At 42.8% G+C, this 22,351-nt stretch overlaps 1 protein-coding gene across 3 annotated transcripts in view; it reads left to right on the forward strand.

Annotated features, from left to right (window-relative positions):
- The first annotated feature begins 7,545 nt into the window (after positions 1–7,545).
- The window catches only part of SOS1 (SOS Ras/Rac guanine nucleotide exchange factor 1), a 150,504-nt gene continuing 135,698 nt past the window's right edge, over positions 7,546–22,351 (forward strand). For 2 of the 3 annotated variants that reach the window (XM_045447066.1, XM_045447067.1), the window contains exon 1: positions 7,547–7,760. In XM_045447066.1, the coding sequence (XP_045303022.1) occupies positions 7,674–7,760 (87 nt within the window). In that variant the 5' untranslated portion in view covers positions 7,547–7,673. Of the gene's footprint in view, positions 7,761–22,351 lie in introns of all 3 variants that reach the window. The other variant, XM_045447065.1, reaches the window with a different exon arrangement.

Here is a 22,351-nt window from a genome sequence, read left to right on the forward strand (position 1 = left end):
GTTGATGGCGAGAGGAGAAAAAAACTGGCAGTCAGTAAAGATGCTTCATAATGGTTTGTATTTATGATTTTTTAATGATTTATTTATTTGTTTGTTTGTTTGTTTGTTTAGAGCAAGAGCGAGTTGGGGAGAGGCAAAGAGAGAATCCCAGACAGGCTCCTCGATATCAGTGCAGAGCCGAATGCGGGGCTCAGTCTCACAAACTGTGAGATCATGACCTGAGCCAAAATCAAAAGTCAGATGCTTAACCGACAGAGGCACCCAGGTGCCCCTGGTTTGTCTTTAAACTGCTGCTTACTTGTGCTTACTTCTAGCCCCTTCCAACTCTGATCTATACTCATGAGCAGGTAGTTTTTATTTCGTAAGTGCGTTTCTGAGTCTGTCACCAACCTGTTCAGAATTGTCTATTATTTCGCTTTGCTCTCTCTATATTGGTCCTTTGTGGCCTTCATGCCTCCTTGGCGTGTAGCATGTATTTATAACATATCATACATACAAAAATGTGTGTAAATTTTTAAACAATAAGACAAATATCTGCGTATATATACTACTCAGGTTAGAAATAGAACTTTACATGGGGTGGCTGGGTGGCTCAGTGGGTTAGGTGTCCGACTTAAGCTTGGGTCACGATCTCAGGGTTCATGAATTCGAGCCCCGTACTGAGCTCTGTGCTGACAGCTCAGAGCCTGGAGCCTGCTTCAGATTCTGTGTCTCCCTCTCTCTCTGCCCCTCCCCTGCCCTTGCTCTGTGTCTCTGTCTCTCAAAAATAAATAAATATTTTTTAAAATTTGAAAAAAAGAAAGAGAATATTACCAGTTTCTCAATAGGTCCTTGTATAAAACCTTCCCAATTACAAACGCTGTTCTATACTCTTTTTTCCTACAATTAACAATATATCTTAAAGTCTCTTCATATCTGTACATCTCTCATAACTGCCTTTATGAATTAGGTATTAATTTAATATTGTGCTATAATTTTGCACTTGTGTATGTATCCATAAAAATATTAGTTTTCTAATATCGCTTAACATATTACCCTGAAACTTAGTGGTTTAAAACAACATATATTTATTATCTCACAGTTTTTGAGAATCAAGAATTTAGAAATGGATTATTTGAGTGGCTCTGGCTCAGAATCTCTGAAAATTTGCCGTCAAAATATTAAACAGGTTCCAGTTACCTGAAGGCCTTACTGGGGTGAGGGATCAGTTTCCAAGATGGTTCATTCATGTGCTGATGGTAGGAGGCCACAGTTTCTTGCAGTGTGGGCTCCTCCATAGGGTTTCTTGATTTTGCTTCCATAACATGGCTACTCCTAGAATGAGAAATTTGAGAGAGAGAGAGAGACAGACTGAAGTCCCAATGTTGTTTAAGACTTCGCCTCAGAAGCCGCACATACAATTTCTTCTAAGTCCTATCTTACAGACTGACTATTGAATACGATTGTCTGGCAGTGTGGGAGTGGTGTCTATACCAGGGCAGGAATAGCAGGGGGTAAGGCTCATTGGGCCATCATGCAGGTTGGGTATCACAAAAAATAATACACAACTCACTTCTACTTATTTTTTGCATTTTATATAATGAATCATAGAGTGGGTAGATTTCTCTCTTTCCCAGTGTTCCCCCCGCCCTCCTCTTTGGAGGTTCACAAGGCACATTTCTATATTATCAGTGTTCTTTTTTTTTTTTTAATTATTTTTTTAACGTTTATTTATTTTTGAGACAGAGAGAGACAGAGCATGAACGGGGGAGGGGCAGAGAGAGGGAGACACAGAATCTGAAACAGGCTCCAGGCTCTGAGCTGTCAGCACAGAGCCCGATGCGGAGCTCGAACTCACGGACTGTGAGATCATGACCTGAGCCAAAGTCGGCCGCTTAACCGACTGAGCCACCCAGGCGCCCCTCAGTGTTCTTTTTTTAAAGGTTCATCTATGTTGATGCACGCCTTAGTTTGTTGGGATTGTTATGACAAAATACCATACATGGTGGCTTTCAAACAACAGAAATTTATTTCTCACAGTTCTAGAGACGGGGAAGTCAAATATCAAGGTGCCAACAGGTGAGAGCCTGCTTCCAGTTCATAGATAACTGTCTTCTCTCTCCTTCTCACATGGTGGAAACGGTGAGGGACCTCTCTGGGGTCTCTTTTATTTTAGCACTAATCCTATACATGAAGGTTCCACCCTCATGATCTACTCACTTCCCCCAAATCCCACCTCCAAATACCATCACAATGGAGATTAAGATTCAACATACAAATTTTGAAGAGAACATAAACATTCAGTCTATAGGAATGTTGTATGGCTATAGTTCATTCATTTTCACAGATGTCTAGTATTCCACAATTTGTTTACCCATTCTACTGTTTACACTCTTACAGTTAAGTGAGGAGTTTTCTCTGGAATATATATACTATGGGAATATATCTATAGTAGTTTATGTAGGACATGCCTATGTTCACCTTTTAAGAAACAGTTATCTAAAGTTGTGTATTTGTTTATTTTCACATAGTCGTGGATGAGAATTTCAATTGCTTTACATCTTGCCAAAGCTTAGTATTCTGCAACGTTAAAATTTTTGCCAATTCAATGGCTATGACATAGTATTTCACCGTGGTTTTAACTTGACATTTCCTGATTGGTAATGAGGTGAACATGTAGCCATGGTTAGTTCCTTTAAAGGAAACTACATGTTCTGAATACTAATTCTTTTTTGGTTATGTGAGTTGCAACTACTCTCCCCTACTTAACTTAGGCTTGTCCTTTCACTTTTTTTAAAAAAGTAAACTGAACGCCCAATATGGGGCTCACACTCATGACCGGACTCGGAGATCAAGAGTCATACTCTCTACCAACTGAGCCAGCCAGGCAGCCCTTGTCCTTTCACTTTTTAATGTTATGTTTTGATTTACAGAAGTTCTTAATTTTAATGAAGTCAAATTTATCAAATCTTAAATTGATGGTTTGTGTTTTTGTGTCTTATTTAAGAAATCTTTTCCTAGGGGTGCCTGGGTGGCGCAGTCGGTTAAGCGTCCGACTTCAGCCAGGTCACGATCTCGCCGTCTGTGAGTTCGAGCCCCGTGTCGGGCTCTGGGCTGATGGCTCAGAGCCTGGAGCCTGTTTCCGATTCTGTGTCTCCCTCTCTCTCTGCCCCTCCCCCGTTCATGCTCTGTCTCTCTCTGTCCCAAAAATAAATAAACGTTGAAAACAAAATTAAAAAAAAAAAAAAAGAAATCTTTTCCTATGATGAGCTTATGAAGATATTCCATATTTCCTTCTCACAATTTTATAGTTTTGTTTTTTATGTTTAAAAAGTTTCATCCACGTGGGATTGTTTTGGTGCCGGGTGTGAGTTGGGGGTAGAACTTCATTTTTTCTATATGTATTTGTCAATTGCCCATATTTCATTTATTGAACAGTAATATCCCTTCCCCAATCATCTGCAATGGTTGCTGTGTCATAAATCAAGTTTCTATATATATTTGGCCCTTTATTGATCCATTGGTTTGTTGTCTGTTCCTGTGCTGACACCACATAGTTTTAATTACTCTAGCTGTGTAATAAGTCTTCATACCTGGTATGTTTTCTTACCTTTTGTTTGATAGAAGAACTAGGGTTTGGTTTTGTTTTGTTTTTTTGTTTTTGTTTTTTTGTTTTTTTTTTTTTTGTTATTCCATATACATTTTAGAATCAGTTAACCAAGTTTCATGGCAAACTCTGTTGGGAATTTGATTGAAGTTGCATGGGACTGGGATGCAATCGGTTTGAGGTGCCACTATAACTTGAATCAACTGTAAAGAGATTTTTGTAAAACAACTCGACTGTGGAAATCTTTCAAAAACAAGTGCCAGGAACAGTCCCATAGATCTTAGAGACCTTTCGACCATTTCTTCTAATTGTACCTACCTTGCTCCCCACCATCTTTGCAAGAGAGAGAGAGGGAGAGGGAGAGAGAGAGATGGAAACGGAGGAAATCCAAGTTGTAACTAAAGGTGATAAAAGGTGGGTATCCAGGAGTTTTATCAGCCACTATTTTCTCTGCTGTATTTTCTAAGGACATACTATTTGGAGAAGTGGAATTGAAAGTAAAGGCTGGGAAGAAAGGGGGAGTTGAAGCATAAAGGGAGGATATGCTCCTGAAACTGCTGTTTCTTATGCCTAGTGGGTTCTAAAGTTTGGGGAGGAAGAGTCCTGAATGGGGGCTAGGAAAGACTTCAGAGAAAAGGTGGCATTTGCGCTGGAACAACAGCGTGGAAAAGAGTTCCTTGGTGGGTGCCTATATGGGAGATGGGGTGAAGCTGTGACAGGAGGGACTGAAAAAAAAAAAACGGTTATGGACACGCCAGGCGGACGGAGCAGCATAGGCAGGAAACAGAAAAGGATGGGTTAATAGGAGGCAACAGTCGTTCACTTTAAGTGAGATAGAGCTGGAAAGATAAGGAATAGCCTGATTGTGCAAGGTCCTGAATACAGAGCTAAGGACTTCAGACTTTATCCTGGGAGGGCAGTGAAGGCTCCTGAACAGGAGAGTAACCGGACCTGAAATTTGCTTCGGGAAGACAATTGTGGCCACAGCGAGGAAGGGAACCCTGTGGCTGCGTCCGGAGGCGGAGCAGGGCAAAGAGCACTGCCGCCTGCAGGGGGCGCGCCGCTGGACCCGACACCCTCCCCGCCCCCTGCCCCGCTGCCCTGATCCCGTCGCGACACTCTCGGAACTCGGCTAGCACGCCTGGACGCGTCCCACTCGGGCCTCGGCTGGTTCGTCTGGACGCGCCCCCGTGCGTCACGTCCGCTCTGGCACTAGGCTTGTTAGCGCCGAGGAGGGGCGCGAAGGGAGCTTTTGCGCCTGCGCCGCCGGCAGCCACTGTCGGCGGTTAACGCTGAGGGCCCCGGGAGTTTTCACGTCTCCACTAGCGCGTTTTTGAGTCCGCCACGGTTGTCTATAATGGCTGCACGCCCGTAGGTGTTTTGTGCCAAGAGATACAACCAAATGGCACAGAGGGGCTCGATTGCTCCCCGACCTTAGCGGTGCCGAGCCCAGGTCTCTCAGCTGAAGAGCGTCGAGCCTCTCCACTGCAATTTTCCTCCAGCTGCTCGGTCTCAGTTTGCGGCCCAAATGTCCAAACTAGTGAAAACCTGTCCCGGCTGCTAAGCATGCCCATGACGGGCTGTAATCCCTGTTTCTTAGGGCTTGTTTACCTCTGCAGTCAAATCAGAGGCTCCCAAGTTGTCAGGGATCTCGGAGGTCAACAAGTCCAGCCTGTTAACCCCGACGTCCCAAGTGAATGAATGTACCGTTTTTATCCGCACAGCCCCGCTTCCTGGGACAACTGTGATTAGCTTGTCTTGAGCATCTATTGTGTACCAAGTAAGGTCCTGGGGATGTAATGATGAAGTAGGTTGATCTCTTGCAGTATATTCTAGTGGCCGTGATGATGCTAGCAAGGGAGTAACCAAGGTTTATGGTAACAACATATAGGTGGGACTTTAGCGTGATCAGTGAAGGCCTCTTGGAGGTGGTGACGTTTCTAACCAGCCAAGTGAACAGTTAGGAGCAGAGTGAGTTTCAGGCTGAGAGAAGAGCAAAGCACCTGCGCAGGAAAGAGGTTGCTGTTTTCTAGGAATAGACAGAAGGCCAGTGTGACTGGAGTGTGGTGAGACAAGGTTGAGAATGGTAAGAAAAGGTTGAGAATGTAAACAGCCAAATGCAGGCTTTGTGGGTCTCACCAATTGTGAGATCATGACCTGAGCCTAGATCAATAGTCAGATGCTTAACTGACTGAGCCACCCAGCCACCCCTACATATCATACGATTTTTTCTATATTAATCCTTTGATATCAGATATTTGAAGATGGCTGACATGAGAGTCCCTTTCCTCTGAGACCCCCTTCTCCTACCCTAACTCCACTCAAAGCTATGGTTCCTGTATCTCATCTTACCCAGAGGGTGTATAGATGATTTTCAAAATGCCATTCTAAATACTTTGAAAGTGTGAAGGATATTAAAATGTAAACCATGTGTGTACATTTTAAAAGGGAAGGACCTAAGACTTTTATTATGAGATTTGTAAAGAGATCTTATAGAGATTAAGAACCACTGCTTAAACATTTTTCATCCACGTGATCCTGGTTATTGTTCTCTGAAATAGCTGAACAATATCAGCTTCAACCAAGGCTAATTCTCTAAGCTGTCTCCTCATCTGTTAAATGAAAAAAATAGGATTCTATGACTATTAAATGAGATTATGCTCAAAAAGTGCTTAATGGTAAACCATGAGGGCCAGCTGCACCGTACCACTGAGATGAACAACTTGTAGATAATGCTCATTTAGCACTCCTCAAACATTCACTGTCTATTCTGTGTAGAGCCCTTAGTGGAAAAGATCTGCCTTCCAGGAGTTTGCTATCTATTTGAAAGAGCCTGGAGAGATTACAAAACAGATAAACTAAATGCCCTGAGAGGGACATAAGTAAGGTGCTCAGGGATCTGGGAGCTGCAAGAGAGGTCTCAATTTCCACTGAGGTAAGTGGTTATTGGAGATCAAATTTAAGTGGGCTTGAGAGATGAACATACTGAATTTGAAACGCACACACAAAATCTATACTGCAGGTATGCATTTTATTCTTGGTGATGTGGAAAGACTAATCGGAAACACTGGAATCGTTTCTATTACCGGACAAATATTGAGCAGTAGGTTTCGTTAGAAAGGCACCTATCTTTTGTCCAGTCTGTTTACTATACATTGCATGCTCTGGGCAGTTCTTATCTTCGTGTTCAGGAACAAAGTACACACATACACGCCCCTTTCCGAAACTAAAGGCCCAGAGACGCCAAAAGAGAGGTGGGATTCCTCGCGGCCCAACCACACAATGGGGCCGCTTCCCCGTAGCTCGCACCCCACCCGGAAGGCCCGGGTTCGACTTCTTGGGGCCCTTTCGCTCCTCCCCTGCAGTCCTCCGGGGCGCCCTTCCTCGCTCGCGCTTCCCTCCTCCTTGGCTGGGGAGCAGGAAAACCCGGAGCGAACCGGCCCTGCTCGGCAGCGCATGCTCAGTAGCCAGCAGGTTCAGTTCGCTAGTAGGAAGCTCGAGCGCTACACCGGCGTCGGCGGCGGCCGCGGCGGCACCTCCGGGCAGCCAGATCCTCCAGCGACGACCTCGGGCCTTTCCCCTCCCCCGCTACCCCCCGGCCCCGCTCCGCCTCGGGCCGCTGGCGTTTCGGGGTCGCCGCTGCGTGGAGCGGGCTCCGCGGCCGGAGCGTCCCTCCGCACGCCCTCCCCCAGCCGCCGGCTCCGCCGCGGGGCCAGGCCGGGCTCGGGAGCGTAGCCCCGGCGGGCGGCGGCCGCGGCGGAGGGCAGCCCGGGGCGGCGCCGGCGGGCCGGGAAGGGGTGGGGTGGGGGGCCCGGCCCCGGGGCGGTGGTGCGGGATGCCGCCGCCGCCGCCTCCGGGCTGCGTTCGCTCTCCGCGGCTGGTGCCCGTGTCGGGTGGGTGGCCGGGCGCGAGCCTCGCCCCTCAGCCCCCTCTCCAGGGCTAGCCCGGCCGCGCGGCGCCCCGAGGGGGCCGGGCCGTCCGGTGGGGCCGCGGCCCTGTTCGGTGCTGCGAGCTCGCCCTCTCGCGGCTCCCCGGCCCGGTCGCCGCCGCCGCCCCTCTCCCCGCCCAGAGGCGCCCCGGGGGCACCATGCAGGCGCAGCAGCTGCCGTACGAGTTTTTCAGCGAGGAGAACGCACCCAAGTGGCGGGGGCTGCTGGTGCCGGCGCTGAAAAAGGTGAGGAGCGCGCGGGACCCCCGCTTCCCGGCTTGCAGCCCCCGCTAGGGCGCGGGGCCGGGGCTGTGGAAGGGCTGGGGAGGCGGGGCACGCGCAAGGCCGTCTTTCTTCCCGGTCTCGCCGCCTCCCAGAAAGGACCGCGCACGCTGAGAGGTTCCCCCACACTCGCTGGCTCCGTGTTGACATTCACCCGGTGTGTGGGAAGGCCGCGGCAAGCCAGGCAGAGTTTGTCCGAATAAAACAGCCTCCCGAGAGGTTAATGTCCTGTCCCTGATTCCGAGACGAGAGTTGGAGGAGGCTCAGTTTTCAGTGGAGGTCACAGCAGGCCACTTTTCCGCCTTCTCGGTCTTACCCTGGAGCTGCTGTCAGCCTCCGGTTTTAGGTGTCCAGTATGCTGGTTTTAGTGGGCTCAAGAATGCTCTAGCCATAATGCTTGCTCCAAGTAATTGCAGAGCTCGCTTGCCAGCGGGAACACGGCCTGCTTTGCTCGCCCTCTGTAATCGCTCTTCATTCCCCTGAATTCCCCCACTCCCCCGATTCACAGGGGCGGATGCACATGCCACTTTTGTTGTTGTTGTTGTTTAGAGTCTTGGTACTATCTTTCGGGCTGTTGGTTGAAATTTTTAACCTTTCTCTGTGTCTTCAGCTTTGCCACCTTGTTATCTGAAGTTGTATGCTCCATGATCTTTGCTTTTAAATGTTTTAGTAGTATTAGGAAATGTTGCTACATTTTAAAAGGTTCTAAAGCAACATTGTGAGTTAGTAAATACATTACAACACTAGAAACTGTGTTTGAAGATAAAAACAATCCGTATTTTTTGTTTTCCCTTTTACCTTTTTTGTGGAGATTGCTTTAGTCTCCGAGTGTTTCTGAAGTCCAATTTGTTGTTGCTCAAAGAACGTTTTATGTTATTAAAATATATTTTAGCTCCTACTGAGAGTTGAGATTATGGTGTACCTTTTGTTCTGAACATGTATACTTTGAAAAAAACTGTGTCTTAAAAGGTGCTTGATGTTTCCCAAAGGCCAGCAACTTTTACTTTCCCTTTTGCCCTCCTCCCCCTCCTTGGAGACTTAGAGTGGAAACTATTCAGTGTGTTAGCAGAATTTGCTCATTTTTTTTCAGGTGTAAGTTACTGACTTTTTCCCTTAAGTGACATCAAACGTCTCCGTGATACTGTTTTCTAAGAAAACCAAAGAGATGCCATCTTCCTTACATACCTTATTCATTAGAAACTCCATCAGGGCTCTCTTTTTACTTTTGCTTTACCTGCAAGCTTGGCGTCTTAGCTTATAATAGGGGAGTAGGAGGTCTCAGTCGTGTCCGAAGCCTGGTCCTGGCAGAGGTGGGAGTGGAGTGGGGAGGAGACCAAAAAATTGTTGCGAACATACAGAAGAACTCAAAACACCATCAGTTTGGGGCTGTTTTGCTTAAGAGCAAACAACTCCTGTTCCAGGGAACCATCAAGATACTCTATCAGTTGTGAGGGTACTGTGAAGTAGTGGAAAGAGCATTCTAAGAGTTGGCCGACCAGGTCTGACTCTGCCACCCTGGTGCCCCTTGCTGAAATCTGTCTACAGAAGCATTTTGTTTGGCCGGCACCCTGTTGTTTCACTTTTAATGTAATTAGTTGCCACTATTTAAAAGTGGGAGATGTTCAAATCCGAATTTTCAGCTTTTCTTGAAGAATAGGAGGGCCTTTCCCCATTGGGCAAGACAATAAACTGCTGGAGCTGAGTAAATGGCTTCCTTCTTTAGACTGGACATGTATCTCCCATTTGCCAAGGTCCCCTCAGTCCTCTTTGCTTATTTGCAAAAACAGCCTTAACCATATGCAGAGATCCCCTTGCAGGACACAGGTGATGGGAGGAGGTGGGAGCATACACAATCCAGCCGATAGGTTCTTCTAATTCTTATTTAAGATAGCCACTGGTGATGATTCTGTGCCACCTAAGATGAGGTTGAGAATACAATTTCATATCTGGATGTACTCTTGGGAGCTCAGCATTTGCACCTGCCTGCTCTCCTTATCTTGAACTCTTCCTTTAGACTTAATGCACTATTGCAGATGTGCCCAACTTGAGCTCTTTTACCTGAGGCTCTGTTGTCATGTTATTCTCTTCCCCTGGACTGCCCTTTGCCTGGCCTAACACTACTCCTCCTTCTGGACTCACTTGACCTCAGGTGTTTTCTCAAATCCTCAGGGCTGAGTTGGATAGTCTTCATTTTCTTTTAGCACTGAAGCCTAGCACTTAATAATGAACTGTAAGTTCCTATTCACTTGTCTTCCCCATCCCACAACTAGATTAGATGGTCCTTGAGAACAGGAATGATATTTTACCCTCATTTTATCCTTCATGCATACAGTGCCTGACACCTAGTAGGAACTTCCGTTGCTTGAATGAATGGGTGGCGGAATACCCAAACTACATCATCTGTCTCCTCCTTCACTGACCATTAAAAAAAATTCCTCTTGATGGCTTTATTGTTGTTTATTTGGTTAAAAACTTTGGAGTCATCTCGACTTCTCTCTCTTACATTACTGCCCAAACCCAGCATGGCCTGTAGGTTTATTCCCTTTGACACATTCTTCTAATTTGTTCCCTCCTACTCTTGAGTCCTCTTTCCTTTTTTTTTTTTTTTTTTAACGTTTATTTATTTTTGAGACAGAGAGACAGAGCATGAACGGGGGAGGGGCAGAGAGAGAGGGAGACACAGAATTGTAAGCAGGCTCCAGTCTCTGAGCCATCAGCCCAGAGCCCAACGCAGGGCTCGAACTCACGGACCGTGAGATCGTGACCTGAGCTGAAGTCGGACGCTTAACCGACTGAGCCACCCAGGCGCCCCTTGAGTCCTCTTTCCTAGACTACTGTGATAGCACCTTAACTAGTTTACTGCGCCTCACCTTTCCCGTATCTATTTTTCAAATTTCAGAAGTTCTAGTACACGTCGGAATACGTTGCACTCTTGCTCAGAACTAACGATATCTTTTGAGGGCACAGGATGCGGTGCACGGTCATTAGCAGAGAATTGATGGTGATCAGTGATCTGGCTTCATCCTGCTTTCCTGGCTGGATTGCCCACCATGGTCTTTCATATTCTTTATGCTTCAGCCAGACTGGACTACTACTTTTCCTGAATATGCCCAGAGTGTCCCACTACCTCTCTCAGTCTAAGTCCTATCTTGTCTATTGCACAAATATATCATGCTTACTACAGACCAAGCATTGCCCTCGGCACTAAGAATAAAAAGGTATGACATCATCCAGAAACGACTAAGTCAGAGCACAGTGGGAAGTGGCAGAGGATGAGTTTGGATAGGAAACTGGTTTCGAGAGAAGTTTTTTAAATGTTAAGCTAAGGAGTTTGAATTTTATCTTGAGGGGATGAAAGTCATTGAGGAGTGGGGGAGTAACATCAGATTGGAATTTTAGAAAATTCACTTTGGCCAGAGAATAGAAAATGGATTGGAGAAGAATGAGACCTGAGGTAAGGAGAAAAGTTAGAAGGCTAGTTTAATAGTCTAGTCAAGAGATACTATGCATTTGAATTAAGGATGCATTTGAACTCGGTTGGAAACTTAGGGATGGATTTTGAGAGATGTTTAAAGGTAGAATTGACAGGACCCAGTCACTCCCTCAGTGAGTAGGGCAAGTGATAAGAGAGCAGGAAGAGTCCCTAAGTTCTGGTTTGTGTGCTTTTTGTCAGAACAGAGAATGGAGGAGAAGAAGCCGTTGTGATGGAGAGAGTGGCATAAAAGATGAGTTTTAGACACGTTGATTTAAAAGTCCTTTCGGCTTATCCAGGTGGACTTGTCAAGCTGTCAGTTGTCATTGGTATCTGCCACCGCAAATGTGGAACTTCCAGGGGTGGAGGTAAAGCCTTAAGAATAAATGAAGCCTCGGAGGCACCTGGGTGGCTCAGTCGGTTGAGCGTCTGACTTCAGCTCAGGTCATGATCACGTGGTTTGTGAGTTCAAGACCCACATCAGGCTCTGTGCTGACAGCTCAGAGCCTGGAACCTGCTTCAGATTTTGTGTCTCCCTCTCTCTGCCCCTCCCCTGCTCGTGCTCTCTCTCTCTCTCTCTCTCTCAAAGAATGAATAAATGTCTCTCTCTCAAAGAATAAACATTAAAAAAAAAAAAGAATAGATGAAGTCTTTATCCATACAAAGACTTATACAAGGATTCTGTTCATGACAGTTCTCTTCAGCAAAAAAAGAGGAAACAATCCAAATGTCCATTAACAGGTGAAAGAATAAACAAATTGTGAAATAGCCATACATTGGAATACTACTGGGTAATAAAAAGGAATGAATTATTGATACACATGACAATATGATTGAATCTCAAAAATAGTTCAGCTGAATGAAAGAAACCAGGTCAAAAAAAGAGTATATACTGTATAATTCTATTATATAAAATTCTAGAAATTGCAAACTTATCTACAACGACAAGGAGCAAGTGAGTGGTGGTTTTAGGGGGAGTCTTTTATGTTCATTTGTTGATTGTGCTGATAATTTCACGGATATATACATACATTAAAATTTAACAGATTGACAACTCAGATATGTGCAATTTGTTGAATGTCAGTTGTACATCAGTGAAGGTGTTAAAAGTAGATAAAGCCACCTACTGAAAATTAGAGGTAAGACTGAAGTAGGGCTGTCATTAGACCTGGTTGGGGAGGGAGAGGAGTGGGCAACAGTGTGTAGGAGAAGAGCAGGGGAAGGAGTGATTCAAGGGGATGAAGAAGGAAGAAGTTGGAGGGGTGCCTGGGGGGCTCAGTCGGTTAAGTGTCAGACTTTTGGCTTCGGCTCAGGTCATGATCTCACAGTTCATGGGATCGAACCCCACATCACGCTCTGTGCTGACAATGTGAAGCCTGCTTGTCCCCTTCTCTCTGCCCATCCCCTGCTCACTCTCTATCCCTCTCTCTCTCTCTCTCTCTCTCTCTCAAAATAAACACTTTAAAACAAAACAAAAAAAACCCTATGTTTAAAAAAATCAAAGAAAGAAGGAGTTGGAGTAGAGACTCCTCAGTCCTGGGCCTTGTGGTTTTGTTTTTCTCTTCTGGACCTGAGGCTTCTGCCAAAATTATTTCTCTGTTGGATCTTTGGTCAGGCCAAGAGACATCAGATCTTGATCCCCCTCTTCGTATTTATTGTACGTCTTGTACCTGGCATTATTCATTCCAGGTGTCGGTTGAGATAGGAAGTATAACCCAGAGCCTGGAACAGACTGGGTCCCAGTGATCAATACAGGGTCTACTCAGTGAATGTAGATACAGCAAGCTGAAGAAAGGAGGTCCAGACTTCTGAATTAAATGTTTCACGGGGCTCCTGGCTGGCTCAGTGAGTATTATGCTACCTTGATCTCAGGGTTGTGAGTTCAAGCCCCATGTAGGTTGTAGAGATTACTTAAAAACGAAACCTTAAATCTAAAATCTTAAATTAATTAATTAAATGTTTCACTATAAAGCTGCTTAGAGTGAAGGTCTTCCAGAAGCCATCCACACAGTTTTCCACTTATCCGGGAAATACTTCTTTTCTAAATGCACAAAATCGTGTTGGTATGTTTTGTTGGCATTTATACTGATTAACTGATATCTGCAACTTTGTATATATCATTATTTAATGCTGAAACTCTGCTCTGAACTTTATAACTAGGGCAAAGGAAGTAAACTATTAGAATTTGAAGGGGAAATATAAAAAGAAGGAAGGAGTCAGGTAAAAAGTATGAGACCCTAGTGTCTGAGAAGCCGAGAAAGTAAGGAGCTACAAGAAGAGTCGTTAAGTGCGTCAGACTACAGATAAGTGAGATAAGGTGCTTGAAAATGTTAGATTTGACACCTAAGGGGTCACTTCTGTCTGAGCGGTTTCAGTGTGGATAGATGACGGGACAACATGGAAAGACAATAGCAAGGTAGCAAGGACAGATGACTTCTGCCCCCCCCCCCCCCCCACCACTCTCCAGATTACTATGGTTTTTTTTTTTTTTTTTCAGAAGCTTGGAAATGAAAAGAGATACTGATGTGGCAAGAAAGGGATTCAAGCTTGGGGAGGTTTTTAATTTGAAGGTGATGGAAACTCGTATATGTTAGGAGTCTTTGGGGCAGGAGCTGGTAGAGAGTGCTGGTGAAGATACTGAACAATGAGGAGATGAGTAGCCCAGGAACACAAGTAATGGGATTTGTCTTGAACTGTTTGCCAGGTACTATTTTAAGTACTCACATGTGTTTTCTAATTCTCATTGGATTACTCTTATTGCCTCCATTTTACAAGAGAGAAAACTGAGGTTTAGAAAGAATAATTTGGTTAGAGAGTCTGCAGTTTTAAATACTATGCTATGCTACCTCTAGCAGGGCATCTTTGATGGCATCTTTTTTCCTGAGATGGGAGGGAAAGAGACAAATAAGGGTTTGTAGGTTGGGCAGCAGGGAGTTCACGTTAGGTATCCTCTATTTTCTTAACGAAATGAATAGCAAGATTCTTTACATAGAGCGAGGAAAGAGAAATGAGTAAGGAGTTTAAGAAGCATGGTGAAGTTTTGAAATTGCTGTTTTGGAGCGTGGAGAAGGAGCCAACCAGTGAATCAGAAAGAACTTGCTGAGCAGTGCAGAGTGTGAAGACCATAAATTTGGAGGCACATTCATTGGTCTGGTGGTTGTGAGATTTCCTCCAGCAGCACTCATCGGTTCAGGTGAATGGACACAGAAGGAGAGTTGATTGCAGGTGGCTGCAGTAGAGACTAAGAGGATAGCAATATTTCAGGTGATAGAAAGTAAAGCTGTAAGATGGGTTATGGGGGTATAGATGAAGGCTCCATGGATTAGAAATCTTTGACGAGTTGGAGGAGGAGGGTAGCGAGAGCAGACAGGGGATTATGATTGGAGATCACCATAATAATTTAGGGTTTTAAGATTCCAGAAATGAAAGAAATAAGACAATTGGGAGCTCTGGAGTTAGTGTATTGAGTGATGGATTGGTGTATTACATATATGGGTGATCACGAAGTCCACAAGGATTATGGCACATGTCATAGTGGAAAGGAAGACTGTAATCCAGCCATGGCAGTGAGATCCAGAAATCACAGCAGTGAGGATGCTTCAACCAAATAATAAAAGTGGCAACTACTCCCTGTTCCCCATAATGTATTTTGTTATCACAGCTTTGGGTAGAATAGGAAAAAACGTTGCACTTCATTTTAGAGTGTTTTTGTCTTGTGATTAAGTTTTTTTTTTTTTTTTTTTTTTTGCCCAATGTTTTATTATGGGAAGTTTCAAATATGCAAAAAAGTTGAAAGAATTATTCATTAAAACACCTGTGTACCCATCACCTAGATTCTGTAATTTACATTTACTATGTTTGTTTTATCGCATGCCTATCCATCCCTGCCTCCTCCATCCACCAATCCATCTTATGTTTCGATGCATTTCAAAGTAAGTGGCAGACATCAGTACATTTTACCTCCAAACATTGCAACATGCATGTCATTAAGTAGAGTTCAGTATTTGTTTACAGTTCTTTTTGGTTTTTAGGTAAAAACCTAAAATTAGGTAAAATTTATGTACAGTGGAATACACAAATGTTAATTGTACCATTTAATGAGTTTTGACAAACAAATACAACCCAAACCTCTATCAAGATAACGAACATTACCATCACTCCTGAAATTTACCTCCTGTGCCTTCTCAGTCAATCCGTGTAACCATTGTTCTGATCTTTTATCATCCTACCATAGATTATTAATCTTACCTATTCTATAACATCATATGAATAGAGTCATATAGTATATAATTTTTGTAAGGCTTTGAGGCTGTGTTTCTTAGGAATTCAGTTCTTTTTTCTATCATAGGACTATGTCAGAGTTTGTTTGTCAAGTGGCTGGATACCTAGGAGGTTTCCAGTGTAGGGCTATTATACATAAAGCTTCCATGAATGTTCTTATTATACAAGTCTTTTTGTAGGCCTATGTTTTCATTTCTCTTGTGTAAATATTAAGAGAAATGGCTCATAGAGTGTTTAGTCTTATAAGAAACTGCCAGACCTTTTCTCAAATTGGTTGTACCTTTAATATTCCCGCAACAATGTATGAGAGTTCCAGTTGTGCCACATCTTTGCCAGTATTTGTTGTTATTAGTCTTTAATTTTAGTCACTGTGGTGGGTGTGTAGTGGTATCTCACTGTGGTTTCAATTTGCATTATCCCGGTGACTAGTGATATTGAACACTTTCTTGTGTTCTTATTGGCCATTTTGTATCTTTCTTTGGGCAGTGTCTGCATAAATCTGTTGCCCATTTTAAATTTTGCGTTCTTTTTAGTATTGCATTGTAAGAGTTGTTTATATATCATGGGTAACTGCTCTTTATCAGAAAAATGTTTTATGAATATTTCCTTCCAGCCTGTGGCTTGTCTATTCATTCTCCTAATGGTGTTTTTTGATGAACAGACTTTTTAATATTGATGGAGTCAAATTTATTAGTTTTTTTTTTTTTAAGGTCATTGCTCTCTGTATTTAAGAACCTCTTGCCTGCCACCAAGCCGTGAAGATACTCTCCTAATGCTGTGTTCTAAAAACTTTATAGAAAAGTTTTTACATAATCTGTGGTCCATTTCAGATTAATTATTGTGTATAATGTAAAGTGGGAATTGAGATTCATTTTTTATGCTGATATCTAGTTATTTCAGAAGTATATGTTGAAATATAGGTGTCTGGGTGGCTCAGACGGTTGAGTGTCCAGTTTTGGCTCAGGTCATGATCTCGTGATTCATGAATTCAATACCTGCGTCAGGCTCTGTGCTGACAGCTTGGAGCCTGGAGCCTGCTTCAGATTCTGTGTCTCCCACTTTCTCTCTGCTCTTCCCCACTCATGCTTTGTCTCTCCCTCAAAAGTAAACATAAAAAAAATTATATGTTGAGATTTCTCTTTCCCTGTTGACTGTGATGTTTTTATGAAAAATAAGTATTATATATATTTATGTAAATATATATACAAACATCTCCATTCTATCCCACTGATCTGTTTATCTTTACACCAGTACCACACTATTGGTTACTGTAGATTTATACTGAGTCTTGAAGTTAGGTAGTATAAGTCCTCCAATATTTGTTTTTCTTTTAAAATCTTGTTTTAGCGTTTCTAGATTTGGATTTCACTATAAATTTTGAACCAGCTGTCAATTTCTACCAAAAAATCTTGCTGAGATTTTGATTGTGATTGCATTGAATCTATAGATCACTAGGGAGAATTTGTATCTTAACAATATTAAATCTTTGGGCCCGTGAACATGGTGTATCTCTCCATTTATTTAGACTTATTAATTTCTGTCAGCAACACTTTGTAGTTTTCAGTGCAAAAGCCTTACATGTCTTTGGTTGAGTTTAACCCTAAATACTTTGTTTTTTAATTTTATTGTAAATTGTTTTAGAATTTTATTTTCTAATTGTCACAAATATGCAAACATAAAGCTGCTTTTTATATATTGGACTTGTATCCTTTGATTTTGCTGGTAGTTGCAGATTCCACAGAATTTTCTACATTATTATGTCATGTGCTACTACAGGTAGTCCGATATTTATTTTTCTTGCCTTATTTTACTACTAGGTCCTCCATTAAATGTTAAATGAAAGTAGTGAGAGTGGTCATCTGTTTCTATGGCTGAGTTTTACAGCAGAGGAAATGGGTCCTTAGGCAGACTCCTCAAGATCTTATAACTAATAAGGAATAGAATCAGGATTTGAACCTGAATCTGTCTGGCTTCAAAGACCACTCTTTGTACTGTACTGTATTGCTTCCTTTGAGTAGGCAGTATAATATAGTACAGTAGTGTTTTCATTGTCTTGCACCTTAGATTTTAGGGAAGAAGTACCTTAGGATAGAGGAGGTTGGATGAAGCTTCGAAACCTTTTGCTTTAAGCTGAGAAGCTCGGCCCTTTTACATATTAGGGCTCTGCATAGGATTACATTTGAAAAAATGGTTCTGCTGCATAAAAAAGTAAGACTTTTAAAGGCACTAGTTAATGGAAAACCAGTATAGACCATAGAGGAATGGGCTGAGAAATGTCTTGGTGGCATTAGGTAGCTTGGAGACTGTCCTGTGTGCTTCTGTTCGGGAGTGACAGGAGTGATGTTTTAAGTAGCAGTGGGAGTTAACCAGGTGAGGATGAGGAGGAAGTGTGTTCAAAGATTTATGGTGGCTTGGAGTCCATGAGGAGCTGAGCATTTTAGAAATTCTGAGTAGCTGGGAGTCTGAAGCATGGGGCCAGATCTTGTGAGCAGTGGGGAAGGCCAGTTAGGGTGGGATAATGGTGGTTTTGACTAGGGCAATAGCTGTGGGCATACAGAAAAGTGGATAGATTTTTAGATGTAAAAGTAGATTGATGATTGAATGACAGAGTAGTAAGAGAGGAGTAAAACTGATTCCTATGTTTCTGGCTTAAGGGTCTAAGTGGTAGTGGGATGAAAGAGGAAATACTGGGGGAGGAGCACGTTAGGAGGAGAACTAAGAAGCCTCCAGTTCTCTGGGAATGAGAGGATGTGAGAGAATTATGATGGGAGGGATTTACACTTTGGGGGAGGGGAGGAGCCAAGTATGGCAAGCATGGAAAGTGTCTTTGTTGGACTGCTCTCAGGAATGAAGGCTCTGACAATGTCTTTCAAAGTACATTTCAAATACCATTTTCTCCACAAAGGCTTTCTACTGCAACCCCATCCCCTAAGTAGAATGTATCTCTTAATTTACTTAGTGCTTTATATGTCAGTTTTAGTGCTTAATGATAGTCTGTCCTTCAAAGTTTTATCTGTGGCTTCTCTTTCTCTATACTGGGAGTTCCCTTGAAGGTAAGAATAGGGTCCTACTCACCTTTATATTCCCTATAATGCTTAGCATATTTCTCACATATAGGAAGCAGGTGCTCAGGACCTTTTGTTGAATTGCATGTGGTTCTGAGCCCGTCCCCTCAAGAATATACTACTAATGAGCTTGTTGGGTGTTAGCTGAGATCTTCAACTTCAAAAGGCATTGGAATTGCCATGTTCAGTGTATTCCATTTTAGCACATAGGTAAGCAAATACTATATTTTAGAAATAACTCATTTTAAATGGCTAGATTTTTTTTTTTAGGTTTATTTTTGAGAGTGAGGGTGAGAGAGAGAGCACGTGTGCACAAGCAGGGGAGGGGCAGAGAGAGAGGAGACAGAGAAGCCTAAGTAGGCTCCACACGCTGACAACACAGAGCCCCTTGTGGGGCCCAAACTCACAAACCATGAGATCATGACCTGAACAAAATCAAGAGTCAGGCACTCAACCGACTGAGCCACCCAGGCACCCCTTAAATGGCTAGTTTTTTAAAAAATGTGCAATGCAAGGGAGAAGCAGATGCCAAGGTGGGGTTGGGTATACAAGAAATGTATTAGCAGTGCTTGTGAGAGAAAATGGGGAAGGAGTCAAGGAGAGTCTTGAGACTGTAAGGCAAGTCTGACTCCCAAGTGAAGGAGAGAGGTAAGGGAGGAAGGAACTTGGGGTGAAAGTGTCTTACACTGCAGTGCAGTTCTAAGGAAAGTTCACCTAGGCCTCAGGAAGTTCTTGAGTGAAAGTTGGGGTCACAGGAATTCCTCATCCCCCAGGAAGAGGCCTGGCTTAGTATGCGTGCCGTGCTCGGTCCTTGGTGCGGGGGGGGGGGGGGGGGGGGCAGCCTGGGAGAAGCAGAGCCTCTGCACAAACACAGTGATGGATTTCATAGTGCAGCAGCTGGAGTCTGAGGTCTGAGAGACTCATTCTCAGAGCCAGCCAGGGTCACCTCTGAGGCTATCGATGGCCTGATTCAGGATAATACGGTTACAGACTTCCTCCACTGAAAGTGGATAATTTGTTCCTCCCAAATCCCTTATGCTTTCAAAAAAGATATCTTAGGTTGAGTTCTGAAAGTCACAAGTTCATTATTGCTGATACTAACAGTGCACAGTTTGCTTTAGTAGTTACCAAATAAAGTTTGCCTTTCATATTCAAGTTTATTTCATAATTAACCCTTTGATGTACAAAACTCACAAACAAAGCAGTAAAGGCAAAATAAAACAATGCAAATGATACCCATGTTATTACTACATGAGCTAGTGAACTTGGAGCACTTCGGCACTACCTTGAGTAGTCCAGCTCTCTGGCCATGAAGGTGACTACTTGTTGATTTTCCTTTCCAGTCTGGGCTATCTTGGAGGCAGACAAACACAAATCAGTAAAGAAATTCCTCATGAAGTCTGGTAACTTAATTTCTGGTACCATAAATTCTGGGAACTTCCCATTGGAGTTGGGAATAGGAGTATACATAGGTGAAAAGTAATTTGAAGTTTTGGTTTTATGGACTCTAAATTACTTAGATATTATTTTTAAAATAGATACTTTAAAAGTGTAATGGGCACCTGGGTGGCTCAGTCGGTTAAGCGTCTGACTCTTGATTTCAGCTCAGGTCGTGATCTCACAGTTTGTGAGATCGAGCCCTGCTTTGTGCTTTGTGTGCGGAGCCTGCTTGGGATTCTTTCTCTCCCCCTCTCTCTGCCCCTACTCTGCATGCTTGCTCTCTCTGAAAACAAACAAACTAAAAAAAAGTGTAACAGGAATATGATTTCAAAAAAGTTTCTTTAATGTTGCTTTCATGCTGATTTTGACTGGTTTGGTTTTATTTGCTAAATTTATTGAGCTCTTATTGTATGGTAAGCATTATGGATATGCAAGTAAAAATAAAACAGTTGTTTTTATGAAACTTGTATCTGGTGATAAAAAAAAAAAAAGTCTATAGTCTGCCCATATATGTTAAAGTATCCCGTTTTCAAATGGGATTAATCCTAGTATATAGAAAGAAGTTTGTTTCAGGGTTCAGAATAAATCAATAACAAATAGGTCTTGAGATTAAAAGAAAAGTTGAATTTTTCATTAACCAGAGACTTTTTGTAATAAGCTAATAATTCCAGTTATTTTATAATGCCTTAAATGAACTTTTCTATATAGACAAGACTAATTTTCTATAATCTAAGCCCCTTGCAAGTAAATTGATTTCTATATATGGCCAAATAATTTATAATGGAATGCACTTGGGGCACCTGGGTGACTCAGTTGGTTAAGCATCTGACTTCAGGTCATGATCTTGCAGTTTGTGGGTTTGAGCCCCATGTCTGGCCCTGTGCTGACAGCTCAGAGCCTGGAGCCTGCTTTGGATTCTGTGTCTCCCTCTCTCTCTGGCCTCCCCTGCTCATGCTCTCTCAAAAGTGAAAAAATGTTAAAAAAAAATTATAATGGAATGTACTTACTGGTAATTACACTTACACCCGTTTTGTTTAAGATTTCGGTAGGATTCTGATTTCTGTACATATATTTAATAACTTTTTTCTCTTAATTTTATATATAACATAAAATTAGTCATTTTAACTGTTTTTAAGTGTATAATCCAGTGCCAATAAATATATTCACAGTATTGTGCAACCATTACCACTATATTTCCAAAAATTTTTCATCACCTCAAACAGAAACTCTGTGCAAATTAAGCAATAATTCTCCACTTCCCCCTCTTTTAGCCCCTGGTAACCTCTAATCTACTTTTTGTTTCTGTGAATTTGCCTATTCTAGATATTTCATGTAAGTGGAATCATACAACATTTGTTCTTTTGTGTCTGACTTATTTCACTTAGTATAATGTCTTCAAGGTTCATTTATATTGTAGCATGCGTCAGAATTTCATTTTTTCTTAAGGCTGAATAATATTCCATTGTATGTATATACCACAGCTTGTTTATCCATTCATCTGTTGATGGACACTTGGGTTGCTTCTGCCTTTTTGCTATTGTGAACAATGCTCCAGTGAACTTTAGTATACAGGTATCTGAGTCCATGTTCTCAGTTTTTTTGGGTACATACCTAGACATGGAATTGCTGGGTTGTTTGGCAATGCTACGTTAATCTTTTTGAGGAACTGCCGTACTGTTTTCCACAGCAGCCATTGTATATTTCCACTAGTAATACACAAAGGTTCTAATTTCTCCACATCCTCACCAATATTCATTTTTTGTTAAAAATTGCCATCCTGGGGCGCCTGGGTGGCGCAGTTGGTTGAGCGTCCGACTTCAGCCAGGTCACGATCTTGCGGTCCGTGAGTTCGAGCCCCGCGTCAGGCTCTGGGCTGATGGCTCAGAGCCTGGAGCCTGTTTCCGATTCTGTGTCTCCCTCTCTCTCTGCCCCTCCCCCGTTCATGCTCTGTCTCTCTCTGTCCCAAAAATAAATAAACATTGAAAAAAAATTAAAAAAAAAAAATTGCCATCCTAACTTGTTGGGATGAGCACTGGGGTGTTGTATGTAAGTGATGAATCACTGGCTTTTACTCCTGAAACCAATACTACATTGTATGTTAACTAATTTGAATTTAAATAAATTTAAAATAACGATTGCCATCCTAGTTGGTGTGACATGATATCTCATTGTGCTTTTGGTTTGTATTTCCCTAGTGACTAATGATACTGAGCATTTTCTCATGCACTTGTTGGCCATTTCTATATCTTTATAGAAAATGCCTATTCAAGTCTATTGCCCATTTTTAAAATTAGGTT

Source organism: Leopardus geoffroyi, chromosome A3 (assembly GCF_018350155.1).
Source record: "Leopardus geoffroyi isolate Oge1 chromosome A3, O.geoffroyi_Oge1_pat1.0, whole genome shotgun sequence".
Taxonomy (NCBI): domain Eukaryota; kingdom Metazoa; phylum Chordata; class Mammalia; order Carnivora; family Felidae; genus Leopardus; species Leopardus geoffroyi.